This window comes from Drosophila albomicans, chromosome X (genome assembly GCF_009650485.2).
Source record: "Drosophila albomicans strain 15112-1751.03 chromosome X, ASM965048v2, whole genome shotgun sequence".
Lineage (NCBI taxonomy): Eukaryota > Metazoa > Arthropoda > Insecta > Diptera > Drosophilidae > Drosophila > Drosophila albomicans.
Genome location: NC_047627.2, coordinates 4990257 through 5009527, shown reverse-complemented (window position 1 = coordinate 5009527; position 19271 = coordinate 4990257). Strand labels below are relative to the sequence as shown.

Genomic DNA, 19271 nt, shown 5'->3' with positions numbered 1-19271 from the left:
TTCGCATCCATTAGCGCCATTCTGCATTCGGCTGGTGAAAGGCGTCGCCACACACGCTCCATACGCAATAAGTGTCTTTCTATCTGTCTATGTGTGTGTGTGTGTGCAAGCTAGCGTGACCAAAGAGCTGGGATAACTGCTAACCCACAATAAGTAGTTAACGCAGACAAGGCTAAAAAAAAAAAAAAAATCTCATAAATAAATTTGTTCAATTTCAGCGAACAAGAAAGCCAAGCTCCTCAATGGTAACAACATTGCTGGCAACGGCAACAACAGTAATGCTAACGGTAACAACAACACTGAATCAGCAGCCGCCGCCGCCGCTGCTGGAGATGGGCATTATCAGCCAGCACCAGGGGCAAGCCAGCATCAACAGCATCATCCGAATGCCAGCAGCCTCTACGGTTATGCGGAGGGCAAACCGCGTGGCAACAGCAGCTACTATCAGCAACCACAGCAACTGCAGCAGCAGCAGCAACAATCTGTCTATGGCGGCAGCCTCTATGCCGTTGGCTCCTCCGTCGAGGATCACTATGAGCTGCAGTCACAATCGCAGTACGGCGGCAGCTACAATGGCGAAGGAGTTGGCATTGGAGTTGGCGTTGGAGCGTCTGCAATGCGCTCGGGTGGCCCCAATTTGGTCAACAAGCAGCTGGTGCTGCCATTTGTGCCGCCCAGTTTTCCCAATAAATCACAAGACGGCGTCACGCATCTCATCAAGCCGTCCGAGTATCTGAAGAGCATTAGCGATAAGCGTTCGTGTCCATCCTCTGCTCGGTAAGTTGAGAAAGCCGTTGCTGCTGCTTTAATTTGGTTGCACATCTCGTGCAGCGGCAACATAAGTAATTACCACCAAAAGTGGCAGAAGTACAGTTGCCATAATTAAGCAGTAGACACAATACAGCTTGCAGCTGGCAATTAACAGACAGGCAGAGAGAGAGATAGAGAGAGAGAGAGAGAGGTAGAGTCGGAGGTAGTCAGCTTGTAAGCAGCCACTTCCTCAGCGGCTCAAGAGTGCATGAAATTTTATGCGTGCTGCGGTTGCTACTGCTACTAGCATGTGGCTTGTGGCATGTGGCATGTGGCATGCTGCATGCCACCGCACACCACACAGAGCCAGAGTCGAGAGACGAGCGTTCAGCGTTTCAGTTGCAATCCAAAGATGATACTGCGCACACGACACGCCTGGCGCAGGTCCGACCGCCGCCTCTTGCCTCTTGCCTTCATCTCTAGCTCTCGCTCCCTTTTGTTTTTTACGCTAGTTTACAACTCTTTTTCTTTTGCAGCTCCACGGATACCGAGGACTACATGCAGATACAGATTGCTCAGCAGCAGCATCCACATCCACATCAACATCCACATCATCATCATCCGTTGCCGCATCAGTTGCAGCATCAGTTGCAGCATCAGCCGCATCATGGGGGCATGGGCGTGGGCGAGCAGCCGCCATTGCCACCGCCGCCGCCACCATTGCCGCACATGATGCCGCCACCGATGCCGAACATGATGCTCTCGAACATGTCCGGCGATGCCGGCAGCAGCACCAACACCAAGTCACAGAAGCCGAAGAAGCCGGGCCATGGGGCAGCGCCCAGCAGCCAGGATACGGCGACACGCAAACAGCATCAGCCGCTGTCTGCCATCTCGATTCAAGATCTGAACAGTGTGCAGGTGAGCTTCTATCTACCGATCGGTAATCAGTAATCGGTAATCACACACACTTGTCTCTTTAGCTGCGTCGCACGGACACGCAAAAGGTGCCAAAGCCGTATCAGATGCCGGCGCGCAGCCTGAGCATGCAGTGTCTGACAACGAGCACGGACACGTATCTGAAGACCGATCTGATTGCCGAGCTGAAGATCTCCAAGGATATACCGGGCATCAAGAAGATGAAGGTCGAACAACAGATGGCCAATCGCATGGACTCTGAGCACTATATGGAGATAACCAAACAGTTCACAGCGAACAACTATGTGGATCAGGTGAGTGGCGATCATTTAGCATGTGTAGTGTTCGTTGTTGTCATGCGGGGGCAAAAGATCTACTTGCAGATACCAGAAAAGGATCAGGCGGGCAATGCCATACCCGATTGGAAGCGCCAGATGATGGCCAAGAAGGCGGCGGAGCGTGCCAAAAAGGACTTTGAGGATCGCATGGCTCAGGAGGCTGAGTCGCGTCGTCTCTCCCAGATACCGCAATGGAAACGCGATCTATTGGCGCGTCGCGAAGAGACTGAGAACAAGCTGAAGTAAGTGTGGGGTATTCTTTTGCTGGGTTGTGGGGCGGGGCGAGGACGATGGTCGATGGTGGTTGCCCAGCTAGTTGCTCTGGCGGACTCCCAATCCCCACTGACCTGTGCGCCAAACTTTTCCAGAGCGGCCATCTACACGCCCAAGGTGGAGGAGAATAATCGCATTGCGGACACGTGGCGTCTGAAGAATCGCGCCATGTCCATTGACAACATCAATCTGGCCAGCGTTGGTGGCCTCAATGTCGAGCAGCATTACCAGCAGCTGCAGCTGCTCCAGCAACAGACACTCCAATCGCACTCCCAATCGCAGTCACAGTTGCAGCTGCAACATCCACAGGGCAACAAGGAGAATCACAGCGAATCGAAGGCTAATCATGATCAGGAGTCGCCACAGCAGCAGCAGCAACAGCAGCAGCAAATGCAACAGCAACAGCAACAGCAGCCAGATGGACTCGAGCATGGCGAGGAGCAGGAGCAGGATGACAATGACAACATCATTCCGTGGCGTGCTCAGCTTCGCAAGACCAACAGTCGCCTCAGCTTGATCTAAACTTGGGCATCTGTCTGCAGCTCTCTTCATCCGTGTTTAAGTCCTCAGTTTGTAGTGCATTTTTTTTTTCGTTTCTTTTTTTTGTGTGGCAATATATAACTAAACGATTTGTGCAATTCTAAAAAGAAAATATGCGATATGCGAGTGAAATACATTTAAATTGTTAACCTTAAGTATCTTTAATATATAATTCGTTAAACGCTGCTCTTCACATTCAAGGCAAGCTTTAGAGAAAGAATGAAAAAAAAACGAAAACGAAATCGAATCGAATCAATATATGTACTATATAATCGATTAACATTGCGTGTACTATATATAAAAATTATTAAACATTTATTTTTTTTTTTGTATTTTGTTAGAGCATAACCATTAATCGAATGTATGGCATTGATATTCATAATTCATATTTAAATATTGCAATGAAATCAATTTTGGTGTTGTGCGATTATCGATTATTTGATTATTATGATTAATATTATTATTATTTTTATTATTACTATCATTATTATTATTATCATTATCATTATAATTATTGTAATGCATTAACGATTTTACTTAACTATCGATATGAATTTTCATTACATTGATCATAAATTAGCCGGTTAAGCTTCCCATTTTTTTTTTTGTCATTGTTATTTGTTTTTATACTTGGCTCAATAATATTATTAAAATACATATAACTACAACTAATAACATCTAACCATCTGTGCATCAAATGGGACTCTTGAAGGTTGTTTTGCATCTTATAGATACATAATAATAAACTGAGATACTTTTGCATCTTTTGTGAACTTAGAGGATATTAATTTATAGATATTTTTAAAATACTTGCTTGTCTAATCGCTTTTAACTTTAGTATCCTCAACTTAGATTTGAAGTTCACATAGAACCTTTTTTGTTTTCAATTATTTTTGCGAGTGTCCGGTGAAGAAATCAGCAACAAATGCAAATCAACTGCAAGAGATAAGTTAAGGCGATATTTGAATAATATATTCCACACTGGGTTTTTTCTGCAATACCAAAGTCTACCTATTTCTTTTTTTAATCATAACGCTCCCAGCGCTCACAGTATCTTTAACATATTTTGACCGGCTGATAAAGTCAATTGTCAATTATTGATTGCAAACCAAGTGTTCGATCAGTTTAAAATAAATTTGTTGTCACTTGAGGTTGCTTTGAGGTTCTTTGATTGGCTCTCTGGACTTGGGGGAGATTAATTAAAGGTATTCTATTTGCATTGTTTTTGCGATAAACAAGCCAAACAGTTTTAAAGTCCTAAAATACTACTATAAGTAGAACATGAGATAAATAACATAGTATATATAGTATACATACATACATACGTTTAATCGCGACAAAGAAAAATGAAATCACTTCACGCGTGAACACTTCACAGCGATATCGCTAATTGGAGGAATGGGGATCTTTATAAAAATGCGAAACCTTTGCCGGTAACATTCATTCAGTCAAGTCAATTCTGATCGTCAAGCAATATGAAAGTAATCACACTTTGTCTCCTGGTCCTCGTATCCGCCAGCTGTCTGCTTAGCGTCAATGTAAGTGAAGAAGAACTTGTGATAACCCAAAACGTTGACTTGATTCTCTCTCTCGATTGAATGCAGGCCAATGCAGGAGGTCCCAATGCCGTCGGCTTTGAGGATTTCGACCTGGATGAGTTCGAGGCTCAGCTGGATGATGAGTACATGGATTTCGAGACATTCGGTTTCATCAGATCCGTGCGCAAGGCATTGAAGAAGGCCCTCAAGACAGTGCGTGGCGTCAACTGCATTATTAAGGAAGTGAATGAAATCTTGTCCGCATCCACCGGTTATGTGGATGCCATTGATGCCTGCGGCACTGCAGTGCCCAAGGATGTTCTTGCCATTGTCAACTCCTGCAAGACCATCATCAGCTTGTGCAACGATATCATCAATGTGAACACCAAACTGTGTGGTACCTCTGAAGATGGCACCAAGACGACTTCTAAGAAATGCTTCTGGAACCTATTTAAGACTGTCATGAAGCTAACCAGAAAGATCAACACGACGCTGAAGCAAATGGCTAGCCTGCCCTCTGATACAAGCTCCTGCTTTGTGGATGCCACAAACAGCGTGAAGACTAGCTACAACAATTTCTTGCCCAACATCGACACTTGTGTGGATTCCATGTAAAATGTGTCACAAAATTATAACGAACATTGACTAAAAATAAATAAAAAAAAAAAAATAATGCAACTTTAAACATGGTTCAAGTTTTGTAAGAAAGCTATAGTGTGCTCGACTGTGAGATACCTGCAAAACGGTATATTAATGGCGTACTACATTCGAAATATACCATATAGGTTGAAATATGCATGTTTGTCACACAAAGCAACTAAGATCCAATTGTAGTAGGCGTTTTTTACAATGCAAAAGTATTTCTTAAATAACTTCTAAAGTTGTTATTCGATCACAAACAAATTCTCAGGAATCATAAATATTATTTGTTATAGTCTATACCAAAATTTAACCGTAGCTTCAAAATTACTCGTATTAATCGATTTTTGTCGATTTGAGGGTCCGTGTGCTGGCAAAAGTTTGAAGCAAACTTGATCTGCCTGCAAATATAACAAATGCTTTCGAAAAAAAGTTATATCTCTATCTATCTCTATAAAGAATATATATACTTTATGGGGTGTATACATACATATTTACTTAATGCCTCCTTTTGCCCGTTACATACATTTTCTGCAGTTTCAAAGTTATAATTCCTTTTCAGCGGGTAGCGGGTATAATTAATAATTCTAAAGAAATTTTGGAAGTAGTAATGGAAAACAAGACAAATTAACGGATTGCGATATATTTATTATGTGTACATTATATATACTATAAATCAAATGGTTTGTCTTCACTGACTAACTAGTTGTTGAACACGTTCTCTGACTAATCTCACAAATTGTAAGAGCTGTGAGATTGTAGCTTAAACGCCATTCACATTTTAGTTCAATGTTGAAGTAATTTGATTATAAGAGTCTTAATTGATGTATTAAAAGTACATAATGAAGTTGCTTTCATTTGCATGTTGCGCCGTGCGCAGAACTTAAAAGACTCTAACTTCAAGGGAATTGTATCGAACTTTCGATACTTATTGACTGACTGTGTGCCCAGATGAACATTACTAGGGCTGCTTATAAAAGTAAGTTTACTCTCACACAGAAATACATTTTATATCAAAATCGATTACTTTAAACGCTATTTAACCTATTCAATAAGAATGGAATCATTGAAGATTAGATAAGTTTATGATGAGTTTATTTTATATATAGTTTGTTGAGTTTATTTTACATATAGTAAGCGAACTGTGCGACACCCAAGAAACAAACATATAAAACCTTATAAATTTAGTAGCAGGAGCTTTAGATTCAAATTATTTTTGAGGCATTTCGAAAATTAGTAACAATTGAGCAGGAATTTCTTTAAAGAGACTTATTATTTTCTATTTATTAAAAACTGTTAACGTGTTGTATTGCAGTAATTAATATTTATTGAATATTAATTTAAAAAAAAAATAATTGGAAGCAGATAAGATATCACTGTTTAGGAGGTGAGTTTCGAGCAGGACTTGATGTTGCTAGGGAACTGTGTGTAGTAGTTGGTGAGGGTGGTGGTGGCATCGGTCACACACTGGACAGCATTGGGTCCGGTGGTGGGGATTTTCTTGGCCAGCTTGACGGCGGATTGGACCTGTTTGTACAGCTGGAACACTTGGTACAGAGTCTTCACAACGCATTTGGTGACTGGCTTTGACTCATCAGCACCGGCGCAAATGTTTGACTTCAGGTTGATGATGTTGTTGGCAGTGGAGATGATTTTCAGATTGGCATTGATCAGATTGGTCACATCCTGGTTGGCGGTAACACCGCAGGCAATAATATCGGAGCTGTATTGCAGAGCGCTGGCTTTAATGCCAACCACCCACTTGATGAGGCAGTTGAAGCCCTTGACGCTGCGAAGTGCGACCTTAATAGCATAATAGACTCCAGAGAAGAGGAAGAAATCGGCCTCAGTATCGAGATTCTCGAACTCATCGATCTCGAATTGTGTGCCCACATCTGGGGACATGTTCAGAGGCTGCCAGGTGCCAGCATTGGTCTGTTGAAAAGAAGCCAAAAATAAGATTATCAATTCAATATTTATTATTATTCCAAAATTTTCCAACATACGCTGAACACGCAGACGGCGACAAGCAGAGCGAAAAGTGTGAACTTCATGTTGCGATTTCTTAGAGCTTTCTCTATCAACTGTCTTCGGTCTTGGACCTTTTTATAGCATTTGCCGTGGACTTCTTGGCTGCCGCTCTTCCCGCCGATAACGGACAATATATGTAGCTAATCTACCGAAATTGTTTTTGGGCTTTTGTCTTTTCTGTTCTTGTCTAATTGTCTATCTATTCACATATAGCCTAATTGAATTGGGGCTTAGTAATGATTTTGGGGCCTACCTCGCTGTCGCTATCAGCTGATGAATTGATAGCAGCTCAATTGTTTAAAGTTTGGCCAAGTCGCAATTAAAAGTGCTTATCATGCTGTTCATTTTAGAAATAAGCCACAAAAATAAATGAACACAACATTGACTGGCATCAACATAATATTATGGCAGACTTTTAATTGCCAATTTCAATTGCAAAGTCAATGTACCCTAGATTGTGCATTATTTTTTATATTATATTTGCATCCTAAAAGTATTCAAAATAATTAGATATTTAATTTGTTGCGTATGCAATTCAAGTGCGAAAAGGTAGAGAAGCTTTTCCTTTGCAAACGACATTAAAACTGTTTTTAAAATTTCCCAAATATATGGCGCTACTAATTTGATGAGTGAGTTACTGTAGTTCTGCTTGCTGCTGACTTCTGTTCTCCTAGTACTTCATTTGCTGACTGGAATGTTTTCGCCATCATCTGTTGCAGCACTTGGCCACTTGAAGCAGCCGCGACCGGCCAGAAAAATACTAAGTCAGCAGATGAAAAACCAGGCGAACATAAATCAGTAGCAAGCAGAAATACAGCAAGTTACTTGTTTTTTTGACGGCGACAATTTTCGATCCTAAAAGTATGCTACAAAAGTTGAGGCTTTTGTAGAGGAGCTTACGCGCTAAATGCAAATAAGTGTAGCATACTTTCAGGCTGCACAAATTAAAACACTTGTTATGCCATGACACCATAGATGGCGCCACTAAGCAGTTGGTTACGAAGTTACCTATTACAATTTAATATAAATAGCCTTGATGGTCAATCATTATAGCTGGTTACCCTAATTACAAAAATGTAATATCCTTCACAAATTGGCAGAGATTGTCAGAAAAATAAAAATATTATTAATAAAAATTATGTTTGAATTTTAACGGATTGGTTTTTTGTCGGTTACTTTCATATCTAAAATTGACGCTAAAACAGATGGCTTACAAATTTAGGATGTGACAGATTTATTTCTGCTTGCTGCTGGCTTCTGTTCTCCTAGTATTTCATTTGCTGACTGGACAGTTTTTGCCATCATCTGTTGCTGCACTTGGCCACTTGAAACAGCCGCAAATGGCCAGAAGAGTACTAAGTCAGCAGATGAAATACTAGGCAAACATAAATCAGTAGCAAGCAGAAATACAGCAAGTCACTTTTTTTTTTTGATGGCGGCAACGTTCGCCCCTGAAAGTATGCTACATAACATTTAACATTTTTGTAGTGTCGTCTGCGCGCCAAGTTCAAATAACATAGCATGTGCAGCAAATAATGTTGCATAATTTCAGGCTGTGCAAATTCAAATACTAACTGCGCCAACGAACCATAGATGGCGCCACTAAGCAGTTGGTTGCGAAGTTACATATTACAATTTAATAGAAATATCCTAAATATCCTTGAGGGTCAATCATTATAGCTGGTTACCCTAATTACAAAAATATAATATCCTTCACAAATTGGCAGAGATTGTCAGAAAAAAAAAAAAAAAAAATAATAAAACTTATGTTTGAATTTTAACGGATTGGCTTTTTGTCGGTTACTTTCATATTTAAAACTGGCGGCCAAGCAGATGGCTTACAAATTTAGGATGTGACAAATTTATTTCTGCTTGCTGCTGACTTCTGTTCTCCTAGTACTTCATTTGCTGACTGGACAGTTTTTGCCATCATTTGTTGCTGCACTTGGCCACTTGAAGCAGCCTCATATAGCCAGAAGAGTATCAAGTCAGCAGATGAAATACCAGGCGAACATAAATCAGTAGCAAGCAGAAATACAGCAAGTTACTTGCTTTTTTGACGGCGTCAATTTTCGATCCTAAAAGTATGCTACAAAAATTGGGCTTTTTGTAGTTGACCTTGCGCGCTAAATGCAAATAATTGTAACATACTTTCAGGCTGCACAAATTAAAATACTTGTTATGCCATTGAACCATAGATGGCGCCACTAAGCAGTTGGTTGCGAAGTTACATATTACAATTTAATAGAAATATCCTTGAGGGACAATCATTATTGCTGGTTATCCTTATTACAAAGAGGTAATATCCTTCACAAATTGGCATAGATTGTCAGAAAAATAAAAAAAATTATTAATAAAAATTGTTTGAATTTTAACGGATTGGTTTTTTGTCGGTTACTTTCATATTTAAAATTGGCGCCCAAACAGATGGCTTACAAATTTAGGATGTGACAAATTTATTTCTGCTTGCTGCTGACTTCTGTTCTCCTAGTAATTCATTTGCTGACTGGACAGTTTTTGCCATCATCTGTTGTTGCACTTATCCACTTGAAGCAGCCGCTAACAGACAGAAAAATACCAAGCCAGCAGATGAAATACCAGGCGAACATAAATCAGTAGCAAGCAGAACTAAAGCAAGTTACTTGCTTTTTTGACGGCGTCAATTTTCGATCCTAAAAGTATGCTACAAAAATTGTGGTTTTTGTAGTGGACCTTGCGCGCTAAATGCAAATAGTTGTAACATACTTTCAGGCTGCACAAATTAAAATACTTGTTATGTCAATGAACCATAGATGGCGCCACTAAGCAGTAATGACGAAAAGCCGAAGTATGCTGTAAAAAGTAGGCAAAAGTTTGTCAATTTAAAAATTAAACCGTCAAAAATTTAAATCCTTTAGAATTTGAAAAAATTTTTTTTCTGTAAACCAATTTTAATGCGATTGAGTAAATGAAAAAAGCCAGTTTTAAGTTGAAATACCAAAAAAATGTTTATTTCTTTTGTAATAGAGTGTCCGAAAAATGTATTGATTAGCAACTTTGTTGATGATAGTACATAATTTAAGTTAAGTTCTTTTTTGTCATTTGTATATTTTTCGCTTGTCAAATATTGTAAGAATTATCATAGATGCTTTACATAGGTGACCAAACGATGGTGTTTTTTTTGGGTAGAAAATTGAGTTTAGCTTTTCGGGCAATAAAATGGAACTTGAATTATTAAGTAGTTAAGCTTGTTTACATATTGAGTCATCGGTTAATGAATTTGTTATGCAATGCGTAATTTTCTCATTGATTTTTCTCTGTGTGGTTTCTTCATTTCTTTTTTTTTTTTGTTTACAAATTGTCTGTCTGTGAGTTTCGGTGCGAAAGTCGGCGTAAGTGTGTGATTAACTGGTAATTCTGCCTTTAATACAGCTTAATTGAAGCATAGTACAATTTGCGATAACACATACACATGTATATTGATATATTGTGTGTGTTTTTATGTGTGTGTGCCGTGTGGGATGTTGTGCCTGTTTCTTATTATTTGGCCTATCGATTTGACCACGTTCTGCTTAACAAATCCAATTGATATTTTTCGGCTCATTCAAAGCTTGCCCATTTGCCCCTTCCAGTTGTTGTCGTTTTTTATTGGGTTTTGCTGCATCGGATATTTTGTTTTTCATATCTTTAATTTTTGTTTTTAGTTGTTGTATTTAGCTTGTTCGAAAATTAATTTTAAATTTTAAATAGGTTGATTTTCTGCATTTGTTTTTGTCTTGTTTTAATATTAATCATAATGCCATAATTTAAATTTTAAATGCTACTTCAATTTCTCTTTTCGTTTATCTTAAGTAAAATTGAATCAAATTCCTCAGTGCTTGCAGTGCATATCGTACTTACTTTTGTTTTTTGTTTTTTGTTGTCTGTTTATGTTTATGCTTAAGAACTACCAAAAAATTGTAATAATATAGTATGTATATATAAGTAGGTATTATTTAATGTGTGTGTGTGTATATTACAATTTTGCATGTGGTGTGTGTGTGTATATAAGTATATACATATATTTATATATTTATGTATAGCGCTAAGTTGAAGATCTTTAGTTTTACACAATTTACAGTTAAGCAGTTTAGAACTCTTCGATAGAAATACTTTCAGACTTGCATAAGTTTCATCTTCTTTTTCTAAATATTTATAGCTTTTTATTTTTTTTATTATAATCAACAAAAATTGATAAATTCAGCTGTGTGTGTGTGTTTTTTTTTTGTTCGTTGCCGAGCTGGAAAAATGTTTAAGGAAAGAACTTGAAATTCAGTCGAAAAACCAAAGAAAATTATTATTCAATTATTTACACACTAAAAAATTGAAATCATGCATTTGTTTTATTTGTTGTTTGTTTATTTTTGAAAATAAAATAATTATTTTCTCAATGTTTGGGTGTGTATTTATGTGTGTGTGTGTGTGTGTGTTCGTTTAAGCATAAATAAATAAATTACAATTAATATAAGTTATTTACTAGGCGCATAAAATATTTATATTTGTATTATAGTTAATTATATTATTCAATTAAATAGTAAATAGTTTTCATTTCTTTGTTTGTTATATTTTTTAGTTTTGTTCTTCTGCTTCCCTTATGGTATTTGTTTTTGTTTTAGTTTCGGTTTTTTTTGTTTGTTTTTTATTGTTTACTGTTTTTGCTTCCTTTACAATTTCAGTTGCCTTAGATTCTAGGTTTTCATAAGACTTGCGTTTCATGTTGTTTACCATTTGTTCAACAATTCTCTTATATGCTTAGAAAAAAATATATGTATGTATATATAGTATATGTATGTATATAATATTAATGTATAGCTTCTATATAGTATCTATGTATATATATGTACATACGATACGATACGATGTATGTGTCCAATATATTCACATGCTTCTATGTACACACATATACATAACTATGCAGCTTTTATGTTTATGTATTTTTGCTTAAAGAACATTCAACAGATTGTGTGTGTATGTGTGTTTCTCTATCCTTATTGGTGTCTGTGATTTGCAATTGTAACTTAGTTTCTGTCTGTGTCTGTATTTGTGTCTGTATTGTATGTCAGTGTGTGTGTTGAGGCGTCTGGTGATTGAGTGTAAGGCATTGGAAGTAGTACAGGTATTTATGTGATGTATGCCATATTTATGTATGTAAGTTTTCTATATATTTCATCTTTCGTAATGTACACAAAATACACGAAAATATATTCTTAGTTTGGCTTGGACCCGGTTGTTTTCCGAACAGGTGAATATAACCTCCATCTACAAACGTTCTTTCAATTCTATGTTTGTTTCTTTCTTTGTTCGTTCGTTCGTTCTCCCGACGGTATTTAGTACCTTTCCTCTTAGTACTAACAACACTGTCATAGTAATTTATTTCTTTATTTGTTTCAGTTTTGTCAATCGTCAATCGTCAATCAATCAATCGTTGCCACTCATTTTGATTTCACTTGTTCATTTCAATAATTCCTCAAACTACAATTTCAATTTAGAGATAGATTTTGTTTCAGTTGTGTTGTGTTTTTTAATCGATAGTTAAGCGATAGTAATGCGGGAATAGTTGCTTATTAATAAATATTATTAGATTTCCTTTTTTGCTTGTTATTTATTATTAGTTGTACTTTGTTTAGCAAACGCATTTTGTTCTTTGCTAAATTCACTAGATTGTCATTTGCTAAATAAGACTTGCAGCTTCTTCAATAAATCTTCTTCTACTTCGATTATCGATTACTATTACTGCTTCATACGTTGCTGAGGCGATCACATTGATGCAAATTGTGGCAGCTGCTTTGGGTGCACGTTTGCGGGGCATTTAGCTGTGTGCCCCCAAAAGCTCTGCCACAAATCGTGCTCTCCCCGCAATCGCCTCGGACTTGCTTCTTCTTCTGCATTGTGTTACATTCTTTCCTTTACATACGCGAAATCCAAAACATAATTTTCTTTGCTTAACAAATCTTCGTAGTTAATCGAAAAGTGTCTCAAAACTCGAGTGATCATCGCAGCCCGATTAAAATGCTCGAGCCAAGAGCCAAGGGCCAATCGCAGTTCAGTCGAGTTTTGGCCGCTAATTACACTTAATTAATTACAATTACAATTACACTTACAATTACATTTAGTTCAGAGCTTTGTGTAGTGTGTTGTCTGTGTGGTTGTCGTTGTGTAAGGATGCTCACTAAATAGTTAATTACGTTATGACTTATGTTCAATAGTGAGATTTTCTTTTCTGTTTTGCCATTTTCTTTATTGCATACTTCGTATTTGCTTAGAACCGAATATTGGAAATTTTTTTTAAAACGTAATTGACTTTTAGCGCATTTTCACATTCGAACTTAGAATCGGAGAGTGAGACAGACAGAGAGAGAGAGAGAGAGAGAGAGAGAGGGGGACAATGAACGAATCTAATGCAAAAAATTGAACTATTCTACACATACGTACACATACAAGTAAAACAACACATATACATATGCATTTGTTGTTGAATAATACCGAGATTACGCGTAATTAATTTAGCACTTAATCAACTACAATATTAATCTGTGTTTGATTTTGGTTTCTTGATAAAATATATATATTCATATATGTAGTAGATAGTTTATTCTTATCTTTAACTATATACACACACATAAATATATGTATGTATATATCTTTGTTTGTTAAGATTATTTTCATATTCTCTATATATTCCTGTTGTAGTCGTAATTCTTGTTGCTGTGGTAGTAGTTGTTGTTGTTGTTGTTCTTTTTTGTTGTTGTTATTGTTGTTGTGTTTTAAAGTCGTTTAGAGTTTCCAATAGTCTTTACAAGTATATATGTATATATATGTATATAGTACCTTCTAGAGTCTACACTAAGTAAGTATATAGTTTTCACTTCACTTGTTCTTGTTCTTATCGGTTGTTGCTTGTTGGTTGTTTGTTTATTGAGGGTTGGGCGGGTGAGGACGGGCGCTTAAGTCTCTGTGAAAGTCTTTAATTCAATTTGAAACACATTGAGAGTGCGTTAAAGAGCTAGTAGATATATAGAGAGGAGGGGATCGAGGAAGATAGTGAGAGATGGGAGAGTTAACCAGAGAACCGAAGACTTGAAAATACGGAACTTTTTCTGGGTTGTGCATAGCTTAGATCAGAGTGTGCGCATGGGACTGTGTGTGTGCCAAGAGTGTGCCGTGTGTGTGTGTGTGTGTGTGAAATACATTATGCTGTCCAGTTAGAATATTCATTATCTTTTCTGCCGCTTGCTGCTGCTGCGCTGCTTTTCTTTTGGCTTGTATTGCAATTTACAACAGTTTTTTACATTTATTTCTCTTAATCGAAATTTTCACAAAAAAAAAAAAAAAAAACCATATGTATATATACTTATGTGTATGTGTGTGTGCTACTATATAATTTATACGTGTGTGAGTGTGAATAAATATTTAGAACTTGCTGTTATTGTTGTGGTTTATCAATATTCTCTCATACTTCGTAGTATATACAGCAAAAAATGTCTTGGCTAATATCAACATCAATCATACGCCTCGTGGGCCTCGGTTTGCTTTCTCTTGCACTTTCTCTCCAGTCCAACAAATTGATAAGTTGCTTGCATTTTATTATTATTATTATTAATATTATTATCAGTATAATTAGAATGCGTTCTTATTTAGTTTTTTTTTTAGTTGTAGATTTTAGTACAATTAAATTTAGATATCACAATATAATCATCTTTTAATTTTGTTTGCCAAAGAATTCAAAACAATAGTTTAACACACACTTTTCTTAGGTGTGTGTGTGTGTGTGTATGTGTGTGTGTTTTATATACGTGAGTGGAAATTTGCATTTTGTTCTTGTTTGCTTTCTGTATTTTTGGTTTTTGTTTTCTTGCTTATGAATTGAGTAAATGAATTGTCACTTAGTTGCTAAAAACAAAAAGACCAACGCCTAAATGTGTTGTGTTGTTGTGAATTCGTTGCTTAACAATTAAATTAATTGTAATTCTTAAAATTGTAATTATTTATTTTAATTTTTATAATGCATGTCTGCATTCGCTCTTTAATTGCTACCAACAAAATCTGACCAAAAACTATAGACAATATAACTAACTGGACTCAGTTTTTGTTTTTTTCATTTTGTTTTTCTTTTGAATTTTTGTTGAACAATAAATGAAAACTTTCAAAAGCGAAACGGGAGTGAAATGTTTGCAAAACATTTTCGTATTTGGTTTTTGAGATTTATGTTTTTGCTTTTCATTTAGTGGTGTATTTTGATTAATTCGATAAACATTTAAATTCTGGTTTGCACCTCCAAATGCATGAAACGCTCTTGACCTTAGGTGAAAGAAGCAGTTTGTTTCATTTGTTGCACATTTGTCGTTTGCATTGGAATGTTGTTATTCGCATTGGGTTTGTTGTTTTATTTACAATGTACATTTTTGTATTTTGTTTTTGTTTTTTGTTGTGAGACAATTTCCATTTGGCGTGAGAGCGAGAGCAAAAAAGAAGGAAATTCGCTGATTAGTTAGATAATTACCAGATGGAAACGGATTTGAAGCAGCCAGATGATTTCATTTGTTAGTTTTTTGTTTTTTTTTTTTTTTTTTTTGGGCGTTGGCTTCACTACGATTAATTATTTATGTTATAATTATATTAAAATCTGATGGATGTTGTTGTTGTTGTTTGTGCACAGCTAGCGAGATCTCTACAGTGGATCAATTGAAAAAATCATTTTGGTGTTTCTCTTTTGCGGGGGGTTTTTACATGGAGGTGGCCGACGGCGATGTGGAATCTGAATTAGAATTCGAATTGGAATTGGAATTGGACCAGCCGACACCCAGCTGCTGTTGTTGTTGATGTTGATGTTGTTGATGTTGTTGTTGTTGTTCAACCAGCTTACTTTCCAAATATGTTGCAATCTCGTTGGCATTCTTGTTGAATGCCACCATCATGGCCGTGTTGCCGCCGGCATCGCGAGCCTGCAAATTGGCGCCAGCTGCCACAAGCATCACGCAAATGTCGCGGCGATTCTGCTCAGCGGCAATATGCAGCGCTGTCTGACCGCTAGAAAGGGAGATAAACAGAGAGAGGGTGAGAGGGAGAGACAAATAGAAAAAGGATTAGTAAAAACAAGTAAGAAAGCTACAGTCCAGTATGCTCGAAAGCAAAATAGTACGATATTATGCTTAAAATATACCAAATTAATATACTAAAAATAAAAAAATATACCGAAGGCAGTATTTGAAATATTTTTATACATTACAATGCAAAAATATTTTTATACATTACAATGCAAAAATATTGATATACATTAAATATATCAAAGGCTGTATTTGGTATATTAATATACTATTACAATCAAAATATTCCGAAGGCAATATTTGATATATTGATATATTAATATATTCAAAAAAGGATTAGTAAAAACAAGTAAGAAAGCTACAGTCCAGTATGCTCGAAAGCAAAATAGTACGATATTATGCTTAAAATATACCAAATTAATATACTAAAAATAAAAAAAATATACCGAAGGCAGTATTTGAAATATTTTTATACATTACAATGCAAAAATATTTTTATACATTACAATGCAAAAATATTGATATACATTAAATATATCAAAGGCTGTATTTGGTATATTAATATACTATTACACTCAAAATATACCGAAGGCAATATTTGATATATTGCTATACTGCGGAGTACAAAATATACTAGTTTTGAGTAATAAAACCGACACAAACTGTCATTATTTTTGATAAAGAAATATACTAGCTCGCTTTGCTAATAATTGTTTGCAATTGTTTTGTGTTGAAAGGATAACTTAACATTTTTACTACGACTACAAAGGTGTAATTTTATTTTTTGGTATTCAAGCATTTTAATTTTTTTGGTTCAGTATATTTTGTATGTTTTTTTCTATGCAATAAACATGTTTCTTTCTTTAAAAACTTAGGATCATATTATTACACTGTTCTTAAACTTACTTTATGTAAGTCTACATTCTAACTTATAAGCTGCGCTACAATTATTGCAAAAATAAATGAACTGCTTAATGGAAAGTAGGTTATCAAGAATATTAAGTATACGCTTAGGCCCAATAAATATCTTTATATGAAAAACAAATAAGAAAGCTACAGTCGAGTGTACTCGACTGTGAAATACCCGCTACCTATTTTGAATAAAAGAAATATATTTTGCGGTATTTTTCTCAAAATATACCGAATATGCTACAGAAATATATACCAAATGGTATATTTGGTATATCGATATAATACCGCATTCAAAATATACCATAGACGGCACAATATACCAGACTGTCAGCCAAAGCAACTAAGACCCCCAGTTAGTAGGCGTTTTTGCCCATACAAAAGTATTTCTTTAATAACTTTGACAATTTTTATCTGATCGCAACTATTTGAATCATAACTACTATAGTTATTATTGTATATACCAAAATTCGCAACTCTAGCTTTAAAATTACTCTTGTTATTCGATTTTTTTAAATTGCTGGGGCGGAAATGGGCGTGGCAAACATTTGAAATAAACTTGATCTGCGTGCAAACATAACAAATGCTGTCGAAAAAATATATAGTTCTATCTCTTATAGTCTCTGAGTTCCAATGTTTCATACGGACAGACGGACAGACACACAGACGGACAGACGGACATGGCTAGATCGCCTCGGCTGTTGACGCTGATCAAGAATATATATACTTTATAGGGTCGGAGATGCCTCGTTCTACCTGTTCATTTCCTGCCGGCACAAAGTTATAATACCCATAGGGTAGAAGGGTATAATTACAAATTATATATGATGTTTCTTACAATGTTTTTTTTTTCGAAAAATTAATCTGTTTACATTTCACGTCTCTTTAAACAATAATACTGGAACATATTCGTATTTATACCCTTTACCCATAGAGAAATTAATGTCAATCTGATGTACTTGTCCTCTATTTTATATTTTGAATGCATAACTATAACGATATACCAAGTATAGCCTTTAGTATATTTTCGGTCTATCTTTGGTATATTTTTAGAATATGGTTTTATTGAAAATGAGTAGCGGGTATTTCACAGGCGAGCACAATCCTTTTCATTTAATTTAATATCTTAAAACGTATATATTTTTAATATTGTAAATATCGAGAACCGATTCGAACCGAATTAAAGTTCTGAATAGAATCGAACTTACCACTCCTTGTCCGCCATGTTGATGACGCGTCGCGTGGCACATGAAATGATATATTTAACAATGTCCTTATGGTTGTATTTGCAGGCAAAGTGCAGCGCCGTCTGCCCGTTCTTGTTCACTGATTGTAATGAGTATCCTTGTTCATGTAGTGCACGTAACTGAATCGGATGGAAAGAGAGAAAGTCAGGCGTGTTAGTCAAATAATTAAACAAAAAGGTGCAGTAACAGTGACAGAGAGGAAGAGACGTAACGTTGGTTCGTATAAAGCGCGTTGAATCACAAAATGGAAAATGGAAAATGGGAAATCAAAAGTAAAAGGTAAGGTAAGGTAAAGTAAAGAAAGAAGTTAAAGCTACCATATTGAGATCGCCGCTCTGGGCTGCTAGTAGTACGGCATCGGAAGTTTGCTCCAGTATAGGGCTGTTATGTGTATGCGATATAATGCATATATAATAATATATTGGTTGGTTGGTGTGTGTACAGTTGTGTGTATGGTGTATGGTGTGTGCATTGAAAAATAGAGAAACAAAAAGAAAAAAAGTCAAGCATCAGTTTCGATTCGACAAGTTTCAGATGGTTCTGTAATATGATACGAATACGATCTCTGTTAAGACACAGTGAGAGTGAAAAAGACAGATAGATATACAGTAAGATAGAGATGCAAGTAGTTAGAATAGTAATAGATTAAAGAGTAGTGTTGAAAAGCGCTATAATACAGAGTACCTGAATCCATAACCAAAAACATCTTCGTTAAAACTGAATAAACGATCTTTGTTGCTGCATGCGTTGAACAACAGTAAATAAAAGATTAAATAACGGTTAACAAAAGAGACAGTCAAGAAAGACAATTCGAAAAGAAAGAGACAGCGAGAGAGATAGTGATAGAGCGAGTGAGAAAGATAGAGAGTGAGAGAGAGTGTGATGTTTTTTTTTTTTTTTTTTTGCAAATGGACAAGTGACTGAAGCGCCAATCGTTAGAGCAGGACAACCAATGGGATTTGCAAGCCAAGTGAGACAGAGACAGAGCATAAAGTTGTTGTTTGTTTGTCTCGCTCATTTGGCTTT

General features: G+C 36.3%; 4 protein-coding genes across 19 annotated transcripts in view; 2 read left to right on the top strand and 2 right to left on the bottom strand.

Annotated features, from left to right (window-relative positions):
* Window positions 1–3246, top strand: part of LOC117577544 (homeobox protein 2) — a 47705-nt gene extending 44459 nt beyond the window's left edge. For 2 of the 9 annotated variants that reach the window (XM_052001914.1, XM_052001913.1), the window contains 5 exons: window positions 219–777; window positions 1287–1671; window positions 1734–1982; window positions 2040–2248; window positions 2375–3243. In XM_052001914.1, the coding sequence (XP_051857874.1) occupies window positions 219–777; window positions 1287–1671; window positions 1734–1982; window positions 2040–2248; window positions 2375–2801 (1829 nt within the window). In that variant the 3' untranslated portion in view covers window positions 2802–3243. Of the gene's footprint in view, window positions 1–218; window positions 778–1286; window positions 1672–1733; window positions 1983–2039; window positions 2249–2374 lie in introns of all 9 variants that reach the window. The other 7 variants (XM_052001917.1, XM_052001918.1, XM_052001915.1 and 4 more) reach the window with 6 other exon arrangements.
* Window positions 3247–4248: 1002 nt separating this feature from the next.
* Window positions 4249–5036, top strand: LOC117569705 (uncharacterized). Its single transcript, XM_034250973.2, has 2 exons — window positions 4249–4357; window positions 4424–5036. The coding sequence occupies exons 1-2, from the start codon at window positions 4295–4297 to the stop codon at window positions 4970–4972; spliced, it is 612 nt and encodes a 203-aa protein (XP_034106864.1). The 5' UTR covers window positions 4249–4294; the 3' UTR covers window positions 4973–5036.
* Window positions 5037–6293: 1257 nt separating this feature from the next.
* On the bottom strand, window positions 6294–7106 carry LOC117570104 (uncharacterized). Its single transcript, XM_034251563.2, has 2 exons — window positions 7003–7106; window positions 6294–6931 (listed from the first exon to the last, which is right to left on the bottom strand). The coding sequence occupies exons 1-2, from the start codon at window positions 7048–7050 to the stop codon at window positions 6377–6379; spliced, it is 603 nt and encodes a 200-aa protein (XP_034107454.1). The 5' UTR covers window positions 7051–7106; the 3' UTR covers window positions 6294–6376.
* Window positions 7107–12322: 5216 nt separating this feature from the next.
* LOC117578096 (eye-specific diacylglycerol kinase-like) overlaps window positions 12323–19271 on the bottom strand; it is a 41268-nt gene continuing 34319 nt past the window's right edge. For 2 of the 8 annotated variants that reach the window (XM_034263264.2, XM_034263270.2), the window contains exons 13-16: window positions 18930–18983; window positions 18563–18626; window positions 18207–18364; window positions 12323–16072 (exon numbers count right to left, since the gene is read on the bottom strand). In XM_034263264.2, the coding sequence (XP_034119155.1) occupies window positions 15769–16072; window positions 18207–18364; window positions 18563–18626; window positions 18930–18983 (580 nt within the window). In that variant the 3' untranslated portion in view covers window positions 12323–15768. Of the gene's footprint in view, window positions 16073–18206; window positions 18365–18562; window positions 18627–18929; window positions 18984–19271 lie in introns of those variants that run through there. The other 6 variants (XM_034263265.2, XM_034263271.2, XM_034263266.2 and 3 more) reach the window with 5 other exon arrangements.